The sequence below is a fragment of the Cryptotermes secundus genome, unplaced genomic scaffold, assembly GCF_002891405.2.
Source record: "Cryptotermes secundus unplaced genomic scaffold, Csec_1.0 scaffold186, whole genome shotgun sequence".
Classification (NCBI taxonomy): Eukaryota; Metazoa; Arthropoda; class Insecta; order Blattodea; family Kalotermitidae; genus Cryptotermes; species Cryptotermes secundus.
The window spans coordinates 1900154-1924303 of NW_019727393.1; the positions used below are offsets into that span (position 1 = coordinate 1900154).

Below are 24150 nucleotides of genomic sequence, written 5' to 3' on the forward strand. Positions count from 1 at the left end.
ATTCTTGAAGAAAGCAGTCTTCTGGGATTTGGCACCGTGTATATGTGGTGTTAACCGACGTTTCGGAGGAACGTATCGCCTCCATCTTCAGGGTAGAAGAAAAAATATAAGAAATCTGCAAAGCGAAGAGACCGTGAGAACCGGTAAAAGCAGTCTGCTTATACCGGTTCTTACGGTCTCTTCGCTTTGCAGATTTCTTATATTTTTTCTTCTACCCTGAAGATGGAGGCGATACGTTCCTCCGAAACGTCGGTTAACACCACATATACACGGTGCCAAATCCCAGAAGACTGCTTTCTTCATAGTCAACCGCCGTGAAAGCCTCAAATCTTACATGTTAATTCTTATTTTCGGATTGGATTTCGAATGACAAGCTGAGTATATGCGGTTCCTTATGTAACTTCGAACGAGTGAAATTTCCTAATGAATTTTCGCAAAGCGAAGACTATCCATATGCCTGTTAAGTAAATATGTATACCAAGTGACAGCTGCTAAATTATGGAAGCTTGCATAATAATTAATGTTCTTTATAACGAAGGACGTAATGATGAGAGTCATTCCATCTTAATAATGCTTACAAAAGAGCACAAAGCATGAACTTCTTCTTATGCAGTTTCCTCCAGTCTCCTGTTACTTCTACCCCTAACATGCAAATATTTTCCTTAACTGCCTGTCTTCAATACCGACTACAAAATTGCTTTTGAACATTTTGAACACTCACATTTCTGTGTGGATGTTTCGCTATAATCCTTTTACACTCAAGAGATATCTTACTTAGAATACTTGTCTTTCAGGTGTAATTTATTCTGCTTCTGACAACACCAGCGAAAGAAACTTGTGACGTCATTTCCTCAACTTGAGAGTTAACTTGTGGATTTTCAGTATCACGAACAAACTTCAACGGAAGGTGGTTTGTTCCAGTGAAAGCAGACGTGGAGAATTAGCAGTCAGGAGTCATGGAAGGGCTCAGGCAATTAGAGATAATTCTTTCACACAGGATATTAATTAAGAGAGGTGAAGATTTTATATCGCCTTGTTCAGATGTTAAGCCTTATTTGCAAGAAGTGAATACTCGTACAGAGAACGCAGTGTGGAAGGAAGCATATGTCATGCGTCAGCATGTATCACGTCTGAATTAATTGGCTGATTTTGATGAAATTTAGTAATATGAGATGTAAACAGAAATATAGTGTATATTTTTCACTTTGGGTAATATAGGAATACGTCCTGAAGCACACGTAGATAAAGCAGAATGTTATCAGCTTTATCAAGAACATTGGTATCTGCGACAGCAATGGAGTTATAATTTCCTGGCCCCTGTTTACTTTAGTGGCGTTACAGTTAAGCAGAAGACTATTCTAATCGTTAGGCGATCCCGGACTTCTAGCCCGTAGACATTCGCTTTACTCTCTGAGTAGTTCTGGGTAAATATTCAGAGCACGCTCGTGTGAAACAGGAATGCAGCAGTCAGTGAAAGAGACAAGTACACGTACGAATTGTTTATATAACATTTCACGTCATCACGGCTTTGACTATGAAAATTACTGTCTTGTGGGATCTGACATTGTATTGTTTAGTAGATTTACACTAAAATTTCGGAGGAAGTTGTTGCCTTCGCAGGAAGACCAGTATTTCCTTCGGCACGTTGGTAATTTTGTACTGGATTAAACAACGTCATATCCCAGAAGACGGCAGTCTTCACTACGAAAGCTGAACTGTTGAAATTCTCAGATGCTTATTACTGGCTAGCGTTAACATTTATTTTAAGGAATAGGTTTTGAGCGCATGGCCCGAATTACGAAGAATATGCTCTAAACCTGAGCATTAGTGGGGAATGTGGTGAACATTTAGATTTCAGAAGAACTGAAAATTTTAAACGTCATTGTATGCCGGAGGTCTGCCCTGAAACAGCTCATGGAGGCCAATAGGATTGTGAGACGTTGTGGCTCCCACATTATCTAGACAGTCGGCTCGCAAATGGCGGTAAAGTTGTCAACCTTACGCGCCGGCATCTCTTCACCCATGAGGAAGATTCCAGGTACTCATTTCTGTTAGAGACTAAGTAGACCCCAGGGCTATAGTGCGGCTGGAAGGTTTAAGTAAATTGAAAAAACAAAATCTACCTCATCGGGAATCCAACCCGTTGCCTTCCAGCTTGTAGCAAAGTGCCTCAAACAACTTAACGGCCGTGGGGATCCGTTGCGCTGACCACGCGACACTCTCTATCCGCTAAAGTTGGCACTAACTTCGCCGGCAAGCGGCGGTCGCTCAGACGGTATAGTTCACTTGCGGACTAAAGGCAACGAAGTTTTTTTATAGTATGCCGAATGTCGACTACCTATCGGAAAATACACTCTCAAAAAGCTATATAATGAATCAAATAGAACATGCGGTGAATAATACAGTGTGTCTCATTGTGTGGCATATTTGTGGATGAAACCTTCACTTTGTTGGAATGCAAAAGTACTGATCCCTTTGTTGCGAAAGCTGTAGCCCTCCAGGAGTCCGAGACTTCATACGCTTCACACACTGTCACTCAGGATCTCCTTGCCTGGATGCGCTCTCAGACACCCAAAGTTATTACAGGTCTCTCAGTACTTGCCATCAGTAGCCAGTACAGTTCACCCCATCCCTGTCTCTTCAAAATACCTTTTCTTCTTCTTCTACCAATTCAGTGACCTGTTCCGAGACAAAAGAAATTATTGTGCCCATCTTCTGTAGCGTACCTTCTCTCAGTAGGATGACAGAGCTATGATAGCCACTGCGGACGTTCATGAATGTCACTCCTGCTTGATTATCCCATTTCCTTCTGTTCCACCATTCCTTCTCTTTTTCATTGTTCTATTATGTCAGAACTTCGTATTATATCCCACTTAATAGTGGTCGCAGAAGTCTCTCGACTGAGTACGTCTTGGTTTTACAAGAAGACGTTAATGAATCCAGTCATCCAATTCAGAACCAATATTATCAGCCACGGAGCCTTAAACATGTGACAGTACTCATATTATTGTTTCATGGGATCTGACGCCCTGTAGTTTAGTAGATAGTCATGTTCATAAAATTAGGTACATTTTAGAAGAACCTGATGTCTGTATCTTCAGGGTAGAACATGCAGGCAGCATGTCATATCCCACAAGGCGGTCGCTTCAGTGAGAATCAAATCTCACATCTGCACATGAAGAGAACCAGCAATATCCCGAGCAAATTCATCATGAAAGATACTTGGTAGACTGCAGAACTAATTTCATATTCCTTAATGAAACACTATAGATACCACTGAATAATCTCATTAGAAATGCAATGTTTTGTGTATCCTTCGTGATAAGTTGTATGGGTATGAAGGTACTGGCATTTCTAAGTACAAACCCATTCACTGCTCATGCAGCGCACAGTTAAGACAATGATCACGCCTTAAACGCAGAACATTACTTGACCACATGTTCAGTGCTGTTCCCCTGCCAGTTCGGAAAGTATTTAGATATGTGAGTTATGTTACGATTCTGTCAGTACCAAAAATTTATAACGTCGTATGGTAGGATCACTGCAAAACGTTGAATTAAAAAAAAACATTTTAAAGAAACACTACTGGCTTAATAGATGTAATAGCCCAGAAATCTCTTGAAGGGACTGAGGAAAACCACGATAAACCTCAGTCAGGATAGCCGGTGTCCCGGCCGATTTTCGAACTAAGTACCTCCCAAATATGAGTCTAGGGCGTTACCGCCACTCCGGGCGTTAGGCAGGAAGAAAATGGGTGAAGAGTCAACTGTCAGCTCCGTTGGTTAGTTCGGTCAGCGTAGTCAATAGGCTGCGGTATGTGCGGTCAGGGAATCGGGGTTCGATTCCAGACAGGGACAGATATTGTATTCTGCTCCACAGCTTCAAGTCCAGCTGTGGGTCCCACGCGGCATATTATTCAATGAGAACCAGGGCTCTTTCTCCGAGGATAAAGCGGCCGAAGCGTGAAGCTGACCACTCCAGCTGTTGCTGATATTAAGAATGGAGATATACTTCCATTCCCTATTCATCTTCAAGGCGTGGTTCTTAATTAAGCACAGAGGCAATTTCGTCATTCCTTTTATTGTTCTTATTTTATAGCTGCATGTGCGAATTGGTGTGTACGCTTACAGGTGGATAAGCGAGCACTTCGATGCTATTTGGGACACGCCCGGACCATTAACCTGACCACTCGCGGCCATATTGTGTTGCGATCGATAATACGGTGACCTGACGTTCTCGCCCTTATCGCACGGCATTTTGGCATGTTTATACTTCAGTCTTTGCAAGAAAAAGGTCTGTTTCGTCATCTTCATCATCCTAGGCCCCTTCCCTTTATATTTTCAATGCATCACACAGTAATCTGTTTTTGAAGTATTTCGAAGATGTTACTATCCATGAAATTGATTTGCGTCTCTCTTTCCTCACCTCTTCTTAATATCTGTTCATTTGTTGCTATGGGCGCCAGAAAGAGAGAGAGAGAGAGAGGCATATGTCCCCATTGGAATTACAAAAAAAAAATAAATAGAAACAAAGATAAAGGAAATATACCTTGTATGAATGAAAAAACGAAATTAATTAGTTTCAATTTATCTCTCTTCTAGGGCGATCAGTAAAACTAGCTTTAAGCTGCTTAAGCATAATTTTAAATAAAATTTATTGTTCAGCCTATTCAAAATTGACTGCTTCCTTGAATTAAACCTTTGCCGTGTCCAAGTATGTTGCACATCTGTTTTATGATTTCACTTCTTACGCGTTTTCTTAATGAGTTTTTTTTTTCCTTGGCACTACAGCCCCAGTGGGCCTAGGCCTACCTCCATGAACTCCGTTCACTTCGGTTTTTCTAGATCTTACACGTTCGGTAGGACTCCTTGGGCGGGTGATCAGCTCGTCGCAAGGCCTCTACCTGTACACAAACACAGAAAAACGCACACACACAAACTAAACATCCATTCCCTGAGTGGGATTCGAACCCACGATCCCGGTTTCCGAGCGAGCGAAGACAGTACATGCCTTAGACCTCTCGGTTACCGTGACCGGCTTCTTAGTGAGTTACTGAGGATATTTCAGAATACTTTAATTTCATTACATTTTACCTCTTAATTTCCCATTCAGCACAGCTGTAGAATATTTCTCATAGTTCTCTGTCCATTCATTTGTATACCTGCAGGCGTTTCCTAACGCGAGTGTCTTGTGAAACCTAAGTAACGGATGAACTGCACAGACGTCCGACCGCGATTTTGCCTCTGTTCATATTTATATAAGGCCTACAGTGATTTAAATACGTGTGACCACATCATTTACTGAACAATGTAATAATTATTCAGCTGAGTCTGAAGACCACGGGTCTTTAGCGAAACAAATGAGTTCACAGTTTGCAGGCATATAAGGGCAAGGTAACATAACAATGGCCGGTCACGGTAGGCTAGCGGTCTAAGGCGTGCACTGTCTTCGCTCGCTCGGAAACCGAGATCGTGGGTTCGAATCCCACTCAGGGTATGGATGTTTGTGTGCGTTTGCTGTGTTTGTCTACAGGTAGAGGCCTTGCGACGAGCTGATCACCCGCTCAAGGAGTCCTACCGAATGTGTAAGATCTAGTAAACCGAAGTAAAACGGAGAGTTTCATGGAGGTAGGCCTAGGCCCAAATTGGGGCTGTAGCGCCACAGAAAAAAACATAACAATGACCCGCTTCTGATGTTATACAGAATCTGAAAATTTCATACAGAATTACTGGGTGTTGGGACTTTTCCATCGTCCGGTATTCTAGAAAATAGAAAACACGACGTTTCGGAAAATGGATCTGCTTCTGTCCTCAGTTGAACGGGCGAAGACACCTACTCAGTTGGGTCCCTTAGAAAGAGCTAATCTCAACCACTGGACTAGGTTTTTCTAAGAGGACCAACTGAGTAGGTGTCTTCGCCCGTTCAACTGAGGACAGAAGCAGATCCATTTTCCGAAACGTCGTGTTTTCTATTTTATAGAATACCGGACGATGTAAAAAGCCCAAAAACTCAGTCATTTTATATGTTATGTACCATCATCAGAACCATTTAAAATCTACTTGAACATTTCATGCCCGCTATCCGTGATTATATTTTTTGTTGCTAGTTTGGGTGGGACTAAGTCCCTTGTACTGCGGCCACTTCTGGCCTATTGTACCAGCCCCAGATGATAGGTGAGGGTGATTGTGGAGCAATTGGTGGAATGAAGATTGGCAGGGGAAACCGAAGTACTCGGAGAAAACCTGCCCCAGCGCCAATTTGTCCACCACAAATCCCACTTGACCAGACCCGAGATCGAACCCGGGCCGCCGCAGTGGGAAGCCAGCGATTAACCTCTTGAGCTATGGCGCGGCCTATGTCCGTGATTAGAAACTGGAAATTAGTGATCATGTGTTGTATGTCCAGTCGTATTTACTTCCGCCTGCACAACTGCTGTATGGACATAATACAACTTTATTGTTTACTTCATGTTCGGGGCTTCCTTCCGTCATCAGGTATGACCATCTATACAAAAGTTGTACTCTGAAACAAATACAAGCGAAAAGTGCATGGCCACTATTTGGAACTTAAAGTTCATAACCGCATTGTGTAACTTTAAACTGAAATTTCATGACCACTTTGCGTAACTAAAACGTGAAACGTACAAAACATTTGTGTACAACTACGAATTTAAAACTTCATGACCACTGTGTGCAACTAGAAACTAAAATACTCGTATTGATGACAACCTGAACAGTCTTTTGCTGTTGCTAGGACACAGGGGAAATTCCAGATTTTCTTTGGCTGTTTCTAGGGAACGGGGAAATCCAAACAATCTTCTGCTGTTACTAGGATAAGAGGAAACCCCTAAATATAATCAGTCGTTACTAGGATGAAAAGAAACGCTGAGTACCTGTTGGCTGTGCTGGAAAGGGGAGGGAGTGACTATATGATAAACGTATAAATGTTGTAGGAAAGGAATACGGGTGAAAAAGACGAAATGAGATAAAGGTACGGAACAATGGAGTGAGGGAGATGTTGAAGAAGGTCAGGAGGAAGAGAGTGATGGTAAGACGCATTAGAGATAGAAAAGAAATATCGGGGAAAACTGGGAATATTTCCCCCCATCACATTTGACTGGTAATGTAAGCAGCTACCACGAACAGCGAAAACAGTTTATGAAATTACGGTTAATATTTTTCTGCCCAGACACGCTAGTTACAATTTTACTTCGTAGATGTACGTAAATTAAAACGTGACAGCGGCTGAGTGACAGCTACAGCGATACGATGTTGCTTAATTTCAACTGTTCTGAATCCAACATTGCATGCATACTTGCAAATTTGCGACACTGTGCGCATGCCCACCATTCTTCCAATCTAAGTTTAAATAATAAAGCGCCAGAAATACCAGCTTCTCTATGTAATATCTGACGTATGGATCATAAGATCATAATTCTTAGAAACATTAAATTATCACCGAACCGCTTGATGTTCACAGAAGAATTGTGTCAAATTGCGAAAGCTGCCAGATAAAACGGACGATACTAGTGTCGATGCAACTTCGATCAAGCGGTAGCACTTTCAAACTTGAATTCGGAATATGCCTGGTTCGAATTTCGCCAGGGACATGGATGATTATAACTGAGATTTTCGTCACTTTCCTCCGTCACTCCATCACTTAAATTAGACAACAATCACGTCGTTTACCACCAGATCTTCATCGTCGTACCTTTTGACATTATGAGATGTGAGACACCGATACCACCGCTAAGTAAATAAATAACATTAATGGAAACTTTTAAACCAGTGGTAACCTCAAACAGGAATATGTCTCGCCCGGCCTTGTGACCTTTAAGCTGAAATCATTGTATTTATTAGTACATAAGCTGCACGTGTGTAGAAGATGTACCATCAATGCTCCATCCAGGATTCTAACACACTATGCACCCAATCCAAGACCGATTGTGTTCCCCAGTAATGTGCCCTACGTAAGGTGAGATGCTCAGTTATTAAGTGGCTGACAGAATGCTGAGTGACCCGGGATGGGTTCCAGATATAGTAGGGACTTTCTGGATGGGCCCCGAGGCCTAACCAGCCCCATATGCAAATCTTACTTTAGGACTCTTTATCCACCTGTCTGTTGCCTTCCACTTCTGGAGTTCTTGACGAAATAAAAATGAGAATATCTTACATGAAGATTATGTCTGTCCATCTGTCTATGACCAACTATTGGCACCAGTACCTTTGGGCAGATTTTGTTACAGTTTAGTATGTAAAACCAAACTCTGTCTCACATTTAAGTCATATTGATCCATAATAAATCCCAGTTTTCAGAATGTCCTTTCCATTATCCCGTTAATCATTTGATACATATTCCTAAAATTCGATGAGGGAAACCTCCATCAAACTTCGTTTTGTAATTCTCATTTTCAGTCACACTAATCCATAGTAAAGCGTAGTATAAGGCCATAGTGGGCTTTCCACTTTTCCAATGATGTAGTTAAATTTAAAAAAGTTACATGAGCTTTCCATCAAAATTTGTTAAGCACTTCCAGTTTCTTGTCCCCTTTGATTGGTAATAAAGCCTGCTTTGTGTCAGGTACTAAACGAACAATTCCACAGATTGTGTTAAAATTACAAATGTGAGACGCTTAGTAATTTAAATTTAGTTCTTAATTGGAGTAACAAACTTCGAAGGAGCCCGTTGGCTCTTTTGCGTACTATATTATGGAACACAACCTTTCCAGTCTTGTAGCATACTCTGTTTCTTTCATCGACAGTTGTTCATAGAATCATATCCCCTCCGCTTGCAGTCTTCTCATATCTCTCGATATAATTCATTTGATTTAACTCAGTCATTCTACCGTGGTCACTTCTTGAATTTTTCTCCCCAAAAATAAAATTGTTTCACCCATCGGATTTCTCTCCCTCCCATTATTAAGATCCTTATCTCCTGTACCATCTCAGTGACAGGGAAGAAGAGTTAGTCCTCGTATTTAACGATATTCTATCAACTGTATAGGTTATATATCATCGAATGACACGACGATTGTGTGAATAATAGGTTTGGAAGGACGCGGGCAGAGGCGGGAGGGAGTATTCTGTTTTAGGATTCTGTCGTAGCCTTTGCCTGGTGGAAAATCAAAAAATTCTCCAGCCATTGTAGCTGGTCTCGGATCCGCTATTCAAACCTTGACCTCCCAAAAGCAAAGCAGGACCCTACCCACTGCACACGGCGTGAGGTAATATTAGGATTATCGATGTTTCAAAGCTTCTCTTACCTCATTCATTCATTTGATTAGTATTTGACTCATGAAATGAAGAGGATGGCCTAAATCGACAGGAAAATTGTACATTCCTTATCCGAAAATGTCGCCGTTTTGTGTTGTACTCAACTGCTCCCGAGTACTAAAACTCTCACACCAGCGGCGGGATATATGAACAGTTTGTTCCTGAAGAATTAAAATTGAATAAATTCAATTGAAACAAAATTAAGATAGAATTAAATGAAATTTAATGGCATGTTTTATATATGTTAAATGTTCAGAAGCTGGAACTGAAAGACGAAAACCCCGTTAAAAAAACACAAATGGTACCGCGACGGATAATTTCATCTCCGATTGCTTATGTTCGTCATTGAAAACAAGCTGGCAAAATTTCAAAAAGGGACGAACTTACCAACATGAAAATGACAGCGCAATTTGGTATTGAGGTAGAATATGATTAAAGAAGATTCAAGTAAAAATAATGCGTGACTTAAATCATGAAGAAATCTCTTCTTCAAAGGGTAGTCCTTCTGCAAGTATAAAAATGTGGTAAATGATATTATTGCTTATGCAAATGAGTATGATTATGGATAGTTAATCAAGCTGTCGGCCTCCCTACCGAGGTTCTCCCTGATCTCTCTCCTCAACACCACAAGTCATGCCACTACCGCCTATTTTTTAAAATCCTTACACTACCAGTATTCATAAATATCTGTCATTCTCATTCATCACTGTAGATCCTCCGCCGTTGAAACAGCGTTGTTACAAAAGTAAGAATCCGTACCTTCATTTGGTTTGCAACATTTTCAGGTTGTGGGTGGCAATTGCGACACGCTGTATACAGTACCGGAACTCTAGTAGTACCAAAATGTAAATATGCAGAGTGTTTGGTTTTTCCTTCCAACCTTTGTTTACACTGCTTAATTAATGACCTAGATTCATTTAGAAACCATTTTCACGCCCGTTTCATCCCCTTTCGCGTCCCACCTTGTATATATCAACATACACGAAGTTAATGCGCTGAAAATGTATTTTCCAGTGATCAATCTGTTTTTGTTCCTTCTTGTAGTGCCGTCTGCATTGCATTGTTCTATGGAAACATGTAGGATGTTTGCCAGTCCGACTTCATGAACATAAAGCCTTAGGCTTCTGCCGTCGCTTATTCATATACAGTGCTTACACACACACACACACACACATATATACATATGTGTGTGTGTGTTTGTGTGTGTGTGTGTGTCTGTGTACTTCACATTCGAAACTATCACAGGTTTTGAACTCCATAAGCAGTAAGATAATTCTTTACGTGCTATGACACCATGTAATCTGATAGAATGTTACCAACATTTCAGCTGAATCTTCTGCCTCAAGTTCTTCAAAATGTTGTAATTTTCTACCACAATACACGGCGCCACGTCCAAACATCCTCCGCCGTCAGAACCTCAAATCTCACACAATAATACTCTGTGGGGAAACTGCTTAGGCACAGTCTACTCCCCTCTCTAAAATTTGATAGTCTTTTACCAGACAATACGGCTTCACTACCCAGACGACAGCGCCCTTCTAATTCCCCTACTCAAAAAGCCAGAGAATTCATTTTGTTTCTTATCTGTCCTTCTTAACCCTCAATTCATAAAAATAGAAAAGTATCCCTGTAACAGACTGTGGAGGCCCATAAGTTTGTGAGGCGTCGAGGCTTCCAAATTTTTTAGACATTCGGCTCACAGATGGCTGTGACTTTGTCAGCCTTAAGCGCCGGCCACCCTTTACCACGAGGAACATTTGTGATATTTATTTTTTTCTGAATTTGAGTCCACCCCCAGAGCCATAATACGGCTGGAAAGATCAGGTCAATTGAAAACTGCAATACCATAGAGAACTGAACAAGCGACCTTCCGGCTTGTAGCATAGTGCCTCAACCAACTACGCTACCGCGTGCCCCGAAGCCCATAGGGTTGTGAGACGTCGAGACTCCCAAATTTTCTATAATCGGCTCACAGATGGCGGTGAGGCTGCCAGCCTTACATGCAGGCCGCCCTTCAGCCCTAGAAAGGTTCCTGGTACTCATTTCTGTTAGAGGCTGAGTCAACCCAGGGTCATAGCGGGGTAAATTGAAAAATCCAGTCATCTTATAGGGAATCGTACCCGCGACCTTCCGGCTTGAATAATAGTGCCTCAACCCTATATGCTACAGCGTGGCTCACCCCTAATTTATATGAACCTAAAATCGAACTTCACAGTTACCGTGAAGTCTATAGGGGGTAGATTATTTGTCGTTTCTTAAACCCTCTAAATGTACTGACCTCTCAGGGCTTTTGTTTCTGCTTTCATTGAGTCCTTCGTCCAAACGGTCTCTCTCCCGCTGTCTGCTTTCCCTTCATTTTCTGTAGTCTATTTGTGTGACACATTTATGTCACCTGAGTTTTACTGACAAATTTTCCGACATTCACATGTTCTCTTACATCGGTATTTCATTGATGACCTCGTCTTATACAACAATCTCTCATTCGCCATTTATTCGCTATTACCATATATCAGTTTCTCAGTAATTGTTCGTCGTACAAAACGTCAGCTGTCATTTCTGAGGTCTTTTAAGGTTCCCCATCGATCCCTCCTGATTAGTGGCCGGACATTGCTTAAAATGAGGTCACAGTCGCTTCCAGCCATGGCGTTCCCATTTCAGTGCATTGAACGATTTAGAGTGACTGGATAGCTAATTGGATTTATTGAACTCCTACAGATCCGTGACTAGAAGTAATTATGTATAACCTTTTCACTAATTCACACTCTTTGGAGTTCACTAGAGGGCACGCTTAAGTCTTCTCAGCTTGCTTTGTCTTCACCAGTCTTCTGGTAACGGCTTCCAACGGCAGACGTTCTTCCTCTGGGTTCCCCGAACTGTCCCCGACCTCATTTACCAGCATTTCCCAGCAGCAGCTCACAACGACTGAACACCCATAGTCCTCTAACTCACTTAGTAACCAATATTCTTCACTTCACTGACTGACTGACTGACTAACTCTTCAAAGTCAAAGTCAAAGTCACATTGCGACTGATGGTCAGTCAGTCAGTAAGTCTTGGTGTCGAGCCCCATCTGGGGCTCATGACCAGGTATTAATTATTACCGTTTCACAGTTACGGTCTTGTTTCGGTGGGGCGCCCTGTCTGACGAGAGGACGGGTCTGTCTTTTGTATATGCTGCTGGCCCTTGCCAGCGCATTCTTTCTCGGGTCCGAGTCCCTTGGGACTCGCGACCATATTTTACTCTCTCAGATTTGAGACTTCCCTTTTCGTCTCCTCCTACGACTCGCATGGTCACGGTGGAGGTATCGACACCGCCTCCACACGGGTGAGGACTCCACTGTCTTCTGACTAACTCTTCATTAACTGTTCCTCTTATAATATATCTGCACGGACCGCATAGAAAACACCGGTCCTCTGTCGCTGTTTATTGGCCGTTGTCTAGCAACGGGTCCACGTGCCGCAATATTATCCTATTATTCCGCGCCGTATAGTATAATTTAACAATACCGTCATTAATATACCATAAGTAAATAAATATTTTTTATATATGTATTGTACTTACAGATGTTTGTTCTTGCAGTTTATGTCTATCTTAATCTGTTAACTTATTTGTATATTATTTTAGCGTTAGGCATGTGTTCAAATAATAGACTTATTGTATCATTCACCGAAACATTGGTTGCTTTTATTGTTTTCATATTCTTGGGTAGGACATCGTTCTGACCCACGTTCTTACGGAAAATTCAGTATGTTTCAGGCACAACTATGCACGTCTAGCTTTGGAGGATGAAACTGAGGGACGAAAGATTTTTCCCAGTATTGCATAATATTTCCAATGCTCTGCTTTGCGAACTCCCTTAGTTATATCGCATTTTAGGCAATGCATCAAACGTTAACTTCGTTTTATGGAGATCAGTTTCACATATATCACTGCAACAGAATTCGGCTGTCGCATTTATTTACACGTATATTGATATTTACTGAGGGTCATGTATTTTCTGTCATGACGAAATTCGCCTGATTCGGGTCAGTGTTTGCTGATGATGCCGTTGGCGGCACGTGGAAATGAACCTGTATTACTCGTTGGTTATTAACTACACTTAATCAGCTTCCGAGTTTATGTAACTTCGAAAGACAAAGAGAAGATATAATAAAGATGAAACAAATAACCAAGTGAGAAACAAACCGAAGAAAGAAAGGAAAAACAAAAGGGAGCGAACGATAGGAAGAAATGAAGAGGGACGAATGGATGGATGAGCTACACAACACATGATAATATGATACGGCAGGAGACTGCGAGAATCTGACTAACATATTTATATGAAATATAAAACTGGTTGAATACATTCAGAGCACAGGAGTTCTTATAATTCTTGGGGCTTCCTGCCTTGTATGTGGAGACAAAGTCAAGACAAAAGTATCGAGCCTATTTTGTGCACCTTTTTCGGAAAGGGTGTTCCTTTTTTTTGGCTATTTCTTTTCACATCGAACATTGGAGATTGAAGTGTATGTGACTGGCCGGATTGGGAGGGGATAGCCACTAACGATAAAAGAGAAATCCAAATTAATTAAGGCGACATATACATGAGGGAGAACAACTGGCCAGTGGTATCAGTTACATGAAACGGCCATTAAAATAGAACACTGCGTGCCCACTACCAGGATGTCCCGGGGACTGCATGAGGCGCACACACTCTCTATGCACGTGAGCTGCTGGACTATTACACCACCACTATTACAATCGACGGGTTCGAATCCCGCTCGGAGCCATGTATGCCATTTCCGCACGAAGTGAATATAGGAGCGTGTAATGAGGAGGTTATGTCTGTCTCTGCATGTTTGCTCTCCAGAATTACACGAGGAGTATCCAATAAAATTGGTGCTCAGATTCAAATGTAAATTTGTTCGATCAGTTCAATATGATATAAGTATCGGATTTTTAAGGTAGTGGCCTTCAAGGTTATGACAACGTGTGTGTATGTGCAAAAAGATATTGACTGACCCGTCCATTTCTTCCCACTGGCTATGACCCCCTTTTTCTTCGGTTCCATGATCATCCTTCTTGTAAGTTCTTAATACAACCCAGTCACTCATCTATTTACTTCAACCCTGATGATGGAGTCAGCGTTTTCCACCAAAAACGTCGATATCCGCCCAGAAAGCTACAAGATGTCAAGATTATAAGACCTCACTATCTGAATTCCATATGTCACATATTTTTGTAATGGATTCTGAATTGATAAATCGGTATAAGCTACGGACATGAAGGCCGGGGCTCAATTCTCGGCAAGGGATGGAGACTTATCTCTACGCCAGTGTCTAGACCGGTTCTGGGGTCTACTGAGCCTACAGTCCAGTGGGTGCCGGGGGTCTATTTGTCCGGGAGTGAAGCGGTCGCGAAGTCGAGAATGATGGAAATATACCTCCACTCCGTAACATGTCTTCACTGCTTGATGGTTAATTAAACACAGGGACAACTTTACATTATCTTTACTTTTATATATTTGTATAATGCAACCTGTGCTTCAAAACTTGCTCAGATTGGACATAAACTCGAAATTATTAAAAATATTAAAGCATTCAAGGTGGGCATACGAAATAAAAAGAAATGGAACTTGTGGTGGTAATATCTAGAAATTTTATATTAAACATTTTTCGATACAATATACATATTTAACGAATTTCAGTGGATGTATTTCTGGTACTTGTGCTTTGATGTTCGCAGTACAATTAACTTTTCAGCAGTATACTTGTAAAGAGTCCTTTTTTCTGGGATGAAAACAGTGTACTTCCAGGATAAACCATCTGACGTTTCGGAAGAATATTGTAACGGATATGATCAACGCGTTGCCAAGCAATAGTTCTGCAAACGCGGTCCAACACGCAACAATAGAGGAAGCTGTGTTTTATGCAGATCCGACCTACGTGCCAGTAGACTGTCTGGATAACGATCACGTGATATGTGTTTACTGTAGGTTCATGTCCTTTCAGCTGCTAAATAAGTAAGAGTAACAGAATTCGTTCTGGGCAGTTACGAATGGCAATAGTGGCAGAATAAGAGTCCAGTGTTTAAGTGACAGTGAGAGAGTTTTATGTGAAGTTCCGTTCAAGTGAGTTCTCGGTGGAAGATAGCCAGGAACAGTTCGTGAAAACTTCGTATGTGATTAGAAGACCTTATAAGTAAAGTAAAGTAAAGCTGTCCCTGTACCAGGCCGTGAAGGCCCATAGGGTTGTGAGACGTTGAGGGTCCCACATTATCTAGACAGTCGGCTCAAAGATGGCGGTAAGGTTGTCAGCCTTACGCGCCGGCCGCGCTTTACTCCCCCCCAAAATTATTTAATTAATTCCTGGTACTCATTTCTGTTAGAGGCTGAGTCGACCCCAGAACCATAGTGCGCCTAGAAGGGTTAGGTCACTTGAAAAAAATCCAATTACCTCATCGGGACTTGAACTCAGTTTGTCCTCTTAGAAAGACCTAGTCCAGTGGTTGAGATTAGCTCTTTCTAAGGGACCCAACTGAGTAGGTGTCTTCGCCCGTTCAACTGAGGACAGAAGCAGATCCATTTTCCGAAACGTCGTGTTTTCTATTTTCTAGAATACCGGACGATGGAAAAGTCCCAACACCCAGTAATTCTGTATGAAATTTTCAGATTCTGTATAACATCAGAAGCGGGTCATTCTTATGTTTTTTTCTGTGGCGCTACAGCCCCAATTTGGGCCTAGGCCTACCTCCATGAAACTCTCCGTTTTACTTCGGTTTACTAGATCTTACACATTCGGTAGGACTCCTTGAGCGGGTGATCAGCTCGTCGCAAGGCCTCTACCTGTAGACAAACACAGCAAACGCACACAAACATCCATACCCTGAGTGGGATTCGAACCCACGATCTCGGTTTCCGAGCGAGCGAAGACAGTGCATGCCTTAGACCGCTAGCCTACCGTGACCGGCCATTGTTATGTTACCTTGCCCTTATATGCCTGCAAACTGTGAACTCATTTGTTTCGCTAAAGACCCGTGGTCTTCAGACTCAGCTGAATAATTATTACCTTCCGGCTTGTAGCATGGTGCCTCAACCAACTACGATTCCGCGTGCCCCCCTGTATTACATGTATTTAAGTGTAATTAAGAGAGAGTGTTTAACCAATGCTAATAAATCCAAACGTCCGAAATAGAACCCGTCTTTCTCGCCACGCGTACCACCCTAAGACAGCCGGTCTTACCGTGAAGTTTAGCATAAGGCATGAAGTGGATTTGAGTATTAACCGCCTCACTTCTGCTAAGGATAAGAGTGCAGTGATTGCAGCTAATGTGAAAGTGTGGCCAGTATGGTTAGGTAATTCTTTCTTGTTCTTGTTCACAAGATCACGGACAGTACAAGGTTTTGTTACATCGGTGTATTCCAACTGAACGACTTGTCTTTCTGCACACAGACCTCAAATGACGGCAACACGACAACCAGCACGTTGTCACTCACGCCGAAGAAGGAGGACGCGGGGAAGTACCTGTCCTGCCAGGCCATGAACACCATCTTTCAGAAGGAAGGTCTAGAGGACGGATGGAAGTTGGAGATTTATTGTAAGTAGCCGAAACAAATTGTCAGTGTTAGAGTTTATCGAAATGTAACCTTTGAAGTCTCTTCACAGTCATCGCAATGATAGCGCATGTGTTCATCAATTTTAGACATTTTAGTTTCACAAATTGACGGAATTGATGCTGATTGTTGTGAGTGGGTTCTGGAATATTCGGCCGTGCTTCTTAGTTTCAATGTCGGATCAGATCGACAGGATGATCATGACTGTGAACAAGGCAAAAATATGAAAGTAGCTCACTCACACGGCAGTCTTGTATTCTTGAGGTAGCCGGTTTTAAACTTGATCGAAACACAACCCTTCTGAAGTTTTGTGGGTTCATTCAGCCCTTCCACCCAAATCCAGAATGATACCATATAATTGGCCACGACTTCTTCTTTCCGCACCTCTTCTAGTTCTTTATTGATTATCATCCAAGTATTTACTTTCTTGGTGTGTTACTTATAAAACAAACTCCTTGGCCTGTAGTCCGCAAGCGAACTATGCCGAACGAGTGACCTCCGCTTGTCGCCGAAGTGAGTGCCATATTTTGCGGATAGGCGGTGTCACGTGGTCAGCGCAACGGATCCCCACGGCCGTTAATCTCGGTTTTCTAGACCGAAGCCACCATTTCCTTGAAATAATGACGGTAAGATAAACCTCAGATAATATATATATATGGAAACTTATGACCAATTTGTGTTAAGTCTTCAAATTTCGGGACAGCGTATGCGAAAAAAATGCTAATTTCAGTAATATATTTCTTAATATCGCATTTGTTTCTATAATTAAAATCTGTATATCTGAATCTGATAATATAGGCAACGAAATTTTCACAAGTTTTCAGTATACTGGTCTTATGATACTAAATACATAGAAATTATGGAAGTTCCATCTACACAATTACAATATATAGTGGTATGTTGTATATTTATTTATTATTTCTACCTGTTTCTGCCATAGAGATCATCTTCAGGCACATTCATTATTGTTTTCTACGTGTTCGCCCATTTGTCAATATCTGCAAGTAAATTCGTGCAAAAATATGCTGTCTGTATTAGTTACAATGGAATGTACTGTCTTCGCTCGCTTGGAAACCGGGATCATGGGTTCGAATCCCACTCAGGGCATGGATGTTTAGTTTGTGTGTTTGCGTTTTTCTGTGTTTGTTTACAGGTAGAGGCCTTGCGACGAGCTGATCACCCGCCCAAGGAATCCTACCGAATGTGTAAAATCTAGAAAAACCGAAGTGAACGGAGAAGTTCATGGAGGTAGGCCTAGGCCCACTGGGGCTGTAGTGCTGATGAAAAAAAAATAGTTACAATATCTCGTTAAAACTGGGGTAAGAGAGATAGATATTGGATAAAATTGAGACTTACGAACTTGTGTCAGAAATTAAAAATTGTAAAACTAAATGTAGTAAGAAATATTAAAATTGCAATTTCGATTGACTCTAATAATTAAAATCTAGGCACTCAGACGTCTAAAGTTTTGAGGTTGACTGTTGTGTGTACTGTGGGTTGATTTTGTTTCTCAGGCGTGTGTACTGTAGTTGTATTGTAGGTATGAATGTGATCATTCCATTTTGTCAATGAAAAATCCGTCGAGTGTAACAATGTTTTTAGGTCACTTATTTATCTCACTTGCCTTACATGTTTCGGTTCAAGAAAAACCATCATCAGAGGCACGTATTACAAACACATGAAAACACTGGCGTTGTGTAATGTACACAGTATGTAAGCTGCGTGGACGCTGTTACAGGTGATAGTGTAACGGACCAAAGATGAAACAATTCAAAATATGATCATTCCATATTTTGTTGCGACGGGGGCTCTTCCTCGTATCCTGCATCGTGGTTTATTTTCCGGACTTTGTAGAGTTGGTATGCGCCCTACGTACCAAGAGCCTGGAGATGTGAGTTAGGGTTGAAATCTCGCGTGCCTTTCGTGGAGGTTTGTTTGGATCTGGAATTTTGCGTCGCGTATACTGTAACTGTTGTCGCTGTGGATATTTGTATACCACACAATCTTGCACATAATACACAATTTCAGGCAATTTCATTCATGAGCTTCTCGGTAGATATTATATAACACAATGTGGGCAATATATTTTTCGTAAGTTCTGTTATACAGGATGTAAAAATTTAGTGTATATTTATTGTGTGTAAATGTATAGTTAAGGATACGGGATAACGTAACCGGTAGAACGACTGGCTATGGGGCTGGGCGACCTAGGCGTCGGAGTTCAAGTCCCCGTAGGGTCAAGAATTTTCTCTTTTCCACGCCGTCCAGACCGACTCTGGGGTCCACCCAACCTCCTATCCAATGGGTACCGGACGTTCTTTCCCCGAGAGTAAAGCGACCGGGGCGTGAAGCTGACCACCCACCTTCAGCTAGTGCCGAGGTCAAGAAAAATGTGGATCTATACATCCACTACTACGTCTTCATGGCATAATGCTTATTTAGTTAAGTGTTTGGGGATCGCGCCGTGAAAACTGCAGAGAATTGAAGTGAAGTTAGATGCAGCCTTAAGAATGCGTTAATATGGAGGTGAGTGATTTTTCAAAATTCGTCCGCTCTACCCCTGAAGTCATTGTGTATGAGTCTGGATGCCCCCAGAACCAATGCATACGTGATGGTGAACAGAACAGTATAGTCCCTGTTCCTAATTCAGCACCGCTGCATGAAGACATGTGGGAGTGCAGATGTGTACGAATAATGTCGGTACTGGAGGGAGGCGAGTAGAGTCGCCTTTACGATACTGCCGCTTTACACTTAATCAACAGGACTCTGGTATCCACTGGAAATAAACTCACGAAGTAATTCGTGGCTTATATTTTACTTTCAGAAGAATACAAAAATTTAACATGGGATGGCGTTTAATTAATCCAATCACATAACTGACTACATGGCAATAAGCTACAAGTTTCCAAACCACGGACGTGAAATGCCTTTATTATATCAGAATTTACATATGCTCAATACAGTAGCCGTTTTCTACAAAGTGAACAAATTCTTGATAGTTCGATATTATTTCGAGATTTGTTTACCGTGATCGCAATAGCCAATCACTGACACTTCCCGAAGGAAAATTAATTAACTACACACCCTCACACCCAAATTTCTCAAGATTTATATTAATATTATCCTCTTGACCACTCCTAGAACTATTAAGTCGTCTGTTTTCTCAGATTTCCAGTGATGTTTTACTCATCTTCCTCTTTCATACGTACTACATGCATACCCCACATCATATTCTTTCATTTGTTCACTGTTAACATATTGGCGAAGAGCACATATTTTGAAGCTCATTATTATGCAGTTTCCTGTAACATATTCTTACTTCTTTCTCAGCTCCGAATATTGCCATCATAATTTTGTTCTCAAAAATCCCCAGTTCGTCCTTCGCATAGAGGTACTTTTCCTTGAGGTCCTTATTAATATCATTCTCACACTTTCATCTCATGATTCATAGCGGCTGATTTTCAGCTTATTTCCCAATTCAGAAGTATATATATATAAATGTAAATGTCTCGTTCCTTCCATCCGAATTACAAGTTGAGCCAAATAATAATTATATTAATTACTAGCTGTACCCGGCCACGCGTTGCTGTGGCAGATCGAGTGAATTCAAAAATTCTGTTGGATAATTAACCGCTTCATCTGCTTCCACAACAGAGTCGACGGACTTGTATGTGACTGCCTCGCATTGAATATTAGACTGAATGATATTGTTAAGTTCGTAGACGTCTTTGTTCTTGGCCGCAAGAATAGCTCGTTCACTCAGCCAATCGTGATTCTTATAATTGGTTTCAACATTGGGAAATACTCTTTCAACTAATTCTTCCTTTGTCGACACTAAATTGGAGAAGTTATGAGGCAATAAAATTCGTCCTGAGGTCAGATCAACCGGCACCTTCCCATTCCAAATTTCCAGCAATTGTTGCGAGAATATCTCAGCTGATGAATCGTTTTACAGCTGGACACGCATATTTGTAATTAATTTTAACGTCTTTACGTGTCGCCACAAAGTAGAGCATTTCAGGCAAGCATTTATTTCATCCGCTGGTGTCGATCAAGGAATTACAGGTAATGTTTGCCTGAAATCCCCTGCAAGCAATATTAATGCGTTCCCAAATGGTCTGATGTTTCCACGCAAATCTTGCAATGATCGATCAAGAGCCTCGAGTGATTTTTTGTGCGCCATTGTGCATTCATCCCAAACAATAAGTTTACATTTCTGCAATACCCTTCCCATGCCCGACCCTTTGGAAATGTTGCACGTGGGAGTTTCAATGAATTGCATGTTCAATGGCAATTTCAAAGCGGAATGAGCCAGAATCAATCTAATTAGGAACGTTTTACCAGTTCCTCCTGGCGCAACTAAGAAGAAGATTTCTGCAACCCCGTTATTGACAGTTTGCATGATTTTATCATATATGCCTTTTTGCTCAAGCGTTAGCTTAGGAATATTTTATTGCACATACGACAAAAGATCACCCGTGTTGTAATTTTGTTCACGACGCAATTCTACATTGAACGAAGCGGCAGCAGATCGATTCGGTGATGGCATTCCCAATTGATTGAGAACTTTGTTCGCGATTTCTAAGCACAAATCCTCAATCATTATCAACGCCTCATTGTAGATTTCTTCTGTGAAATCCATGTTCATATTGGAATTATCCTTGCGCATTCGAAGGAAAATATCTTCAGCCATGTGCTGCTTTNTTTTATTTGTATAGATTAAAGGCTCATCAGGGGGACAAAGTTGTATTCTGAATTCGGATATTAATTGCAGAATTTTAGATTCTGACAACGGAGGTTATGAAGAGTCATGTCTTATGGAAAATAACATCGTGTAGTCCGTTGAAAGTAAACCGATGTTTCAGAGGAACATGTCGCCCCATCTAGCGTGAAGCAGGTAGCAAGCAGAGCTAACTTGCTACTTAACTCTGGTTTCTTTCATGTCTATTCTTCAACCCTGAAAATGGAAGGGTCGCGTACCTCCGAAATATTAGTTGACTTTCAAGGAAGTCCGTGCATTGGAAAATTCAACTCATTATTCTCAATTCCCAGTCTCTAGAGTGGTCTCTTCCCTTCGGTGTTTTGCTTCTCGCCAATATTTTTTTTTATGATTTATCACCCCTTTAAACCCCACACAAGAGTATTTTCCTCAGCTCTTGTTTTTCAGGGACTTGTAATTATTAAAACCCTGACACGTGAAGCCGCGACTCATTTTGACGCTCAACTCGGCGTGTTTCCGCGCCGTTAGTGATGGGTGACGTTCGTAACGCGGAATATGAGACCCCCGGTTGGGCAACCAGCTGGCCCTGATGGCCCTACGACCTGCGTCACGTCCAGGTCAGAGGCAGCAAATAAATGTCGACTTGTCAAGCCGCCTCTAGCCGCGATTCGTCTCCCACCACAGCCTCTCGCCCCATTCCGTTCCAACACAGGAACTCATGAGGCCTGTTCCTCCGTCTGTTCGTGTGAAAGCCAGTGGACACCACCGGTATCTGGATGTCCGTGTTTTATTTAACGATATTATATCAACTGTGTACTTGGGAGGTGGTAACTTGGAAGTGGATGGGTAATTCTTGTGGATTGTTATCTGAGGGTGGTTATTTGAATGGTAGGATTTATTGGATTAGGTAACAGCTGGTAAATATTCAACTGATCGAACGTCGCATTTACAAAGTGCCACACCTAACATTCACCGCAAAAAAGCCACAATTATTAATTTGTGAGGAAGTACATTTATTGCAGTTCACCAGTTTATGTACTTGAACATTGAATTAACCCAGTCACAGAAGCAATAAAGCGTAATGCTACGGTTTGATAAATTACGAGTACTAAGTAGATTTCGGAATATTACTTAATTTGAAAATTTTAAGGTTCCTTGAGGTAACATCATGAATATAAAAGGAAATTACTATATTTACAAATTTAAACAACTTAAGGAACTACTAGAAGTACAGAAAGTTACAAAAGATAATGATAACCAGAATATTATGTTTGACAAAACGTTAAGTCTTGAGTACACGCCCATAAAAACCTCACAGCGAACGGGGAAATATATATACCACACAACACACCATAAACCAGTGCCTCAACAAACAACGGAAGGAGAAGCAGCTCAACAACACACACAGATGGGAACAACACAAGATAGAACCAAATAAAAGATATAATAAAAAATATTAAGTAACTACATAGACGTTTATATTGTCGCGTGTTTGCTAGGCAACGCGACAAGAAATTGTATGGATTCTCGGATTGGAAAGAATATTTTATTGGACAGTCACTTTTACACTCACATTTATAATTATTTTCTACTTATAATGTCGTCAGACGTTTTCTTTTCACTGTTATGACAACCTCGCACCGCCATCCTCGGTGAAGCGTCTTCTGCCCGGCTCGGATGAGAATTTTCTCCTGTTCTAGTCAAATACACACTCTCTCCCGCTAGAGTCGAACACAGACTGAACTAGTCTCTTGTCGCAGTTGGACCCTTATAACTTGCACTTGGACTCAATAAGGAATACCATATCGAAGGGTTAACCTCGCCCGCTGCTATGCAAAAGCTGCTTCCAACAATTCGTGTGTAACAGTGGAAACTCCACTGTTAGATTGCTAGCCGCTGAGTAATGGATGCGTTCTGATTCCTAGCCGTTGTCACGTGATCGTTGCCTAGGAAATCAACCCCGATCTCCTCGATCATTCTGGCGGCACCCCACAGTATAAAATGCCCATAATATAATTGCAGACTCTTAATCAACTGTATAAAGAAGAAACGAACAGTGCCCGGACCTCAAAGGGCGGTAATCTACTCAGTATCCCGTTCATAGAAGGGACGCGAGAACACGAAAATTGGCGGTTAAGGATTTCAAATATTAAGAGTTTATTACTATTTTAACTCATCACATTTTAGTTTAATTTAAAATCTTTTTATATATAAAAATTTGGACAACTTTGAGCTTGAACTTGATGTACTATGATTTATGTAATAGTAGTTTCCTCAACTGTTGTGATTTGCCTTCTGAATATGGTCACTAATTAACCGAAACATATAAAGGCATCTCATATATATACCAACCCCAGTCACAATAAAAATAGACCAAAAACAACTGGAGAATGTGAAACGTTTTAAATATTTGGGTCGCTTGTTAACAGATGATGGAAGGTGTACTAGTGAAATTAAATCCAGGATTGCCATGGCAAAAGCTGCATTTAGCAAGAAGAAGAATCTTTTTACCAGCAAATTGGACTTAAATTTGAGGAAGAAACTAGTGAAATGCTACATTTGGAGCA

General features: G+C 41.3%; 1 protein-coding gene across 5 annotated transcripts in view; it reads left to right on the plus strand.

Annotated features, from left to right (window-relative positions):
* The window catches only part of LOC111864651 (synaptogenesis protein syg-2), a 1101357-nt gene that overhangs the window by 1001251 nt on the left and 75956 nt on the right, over positions 1–24150 (plus strand). For all 5 annotated transcript variants that reach the window (XM_023852046.2, XM_023852043.2, XM_023852044.2 and 2 more), the window contains one exon: positions 16703–16847. In XM_023852046.2, coding sequence (XP_023707814.1) covers positions 16703–16847 — 145 coding nt within the window. The remainder of the gene's footprint in view (positions 1–16702; positions 16848–24150) is intronic.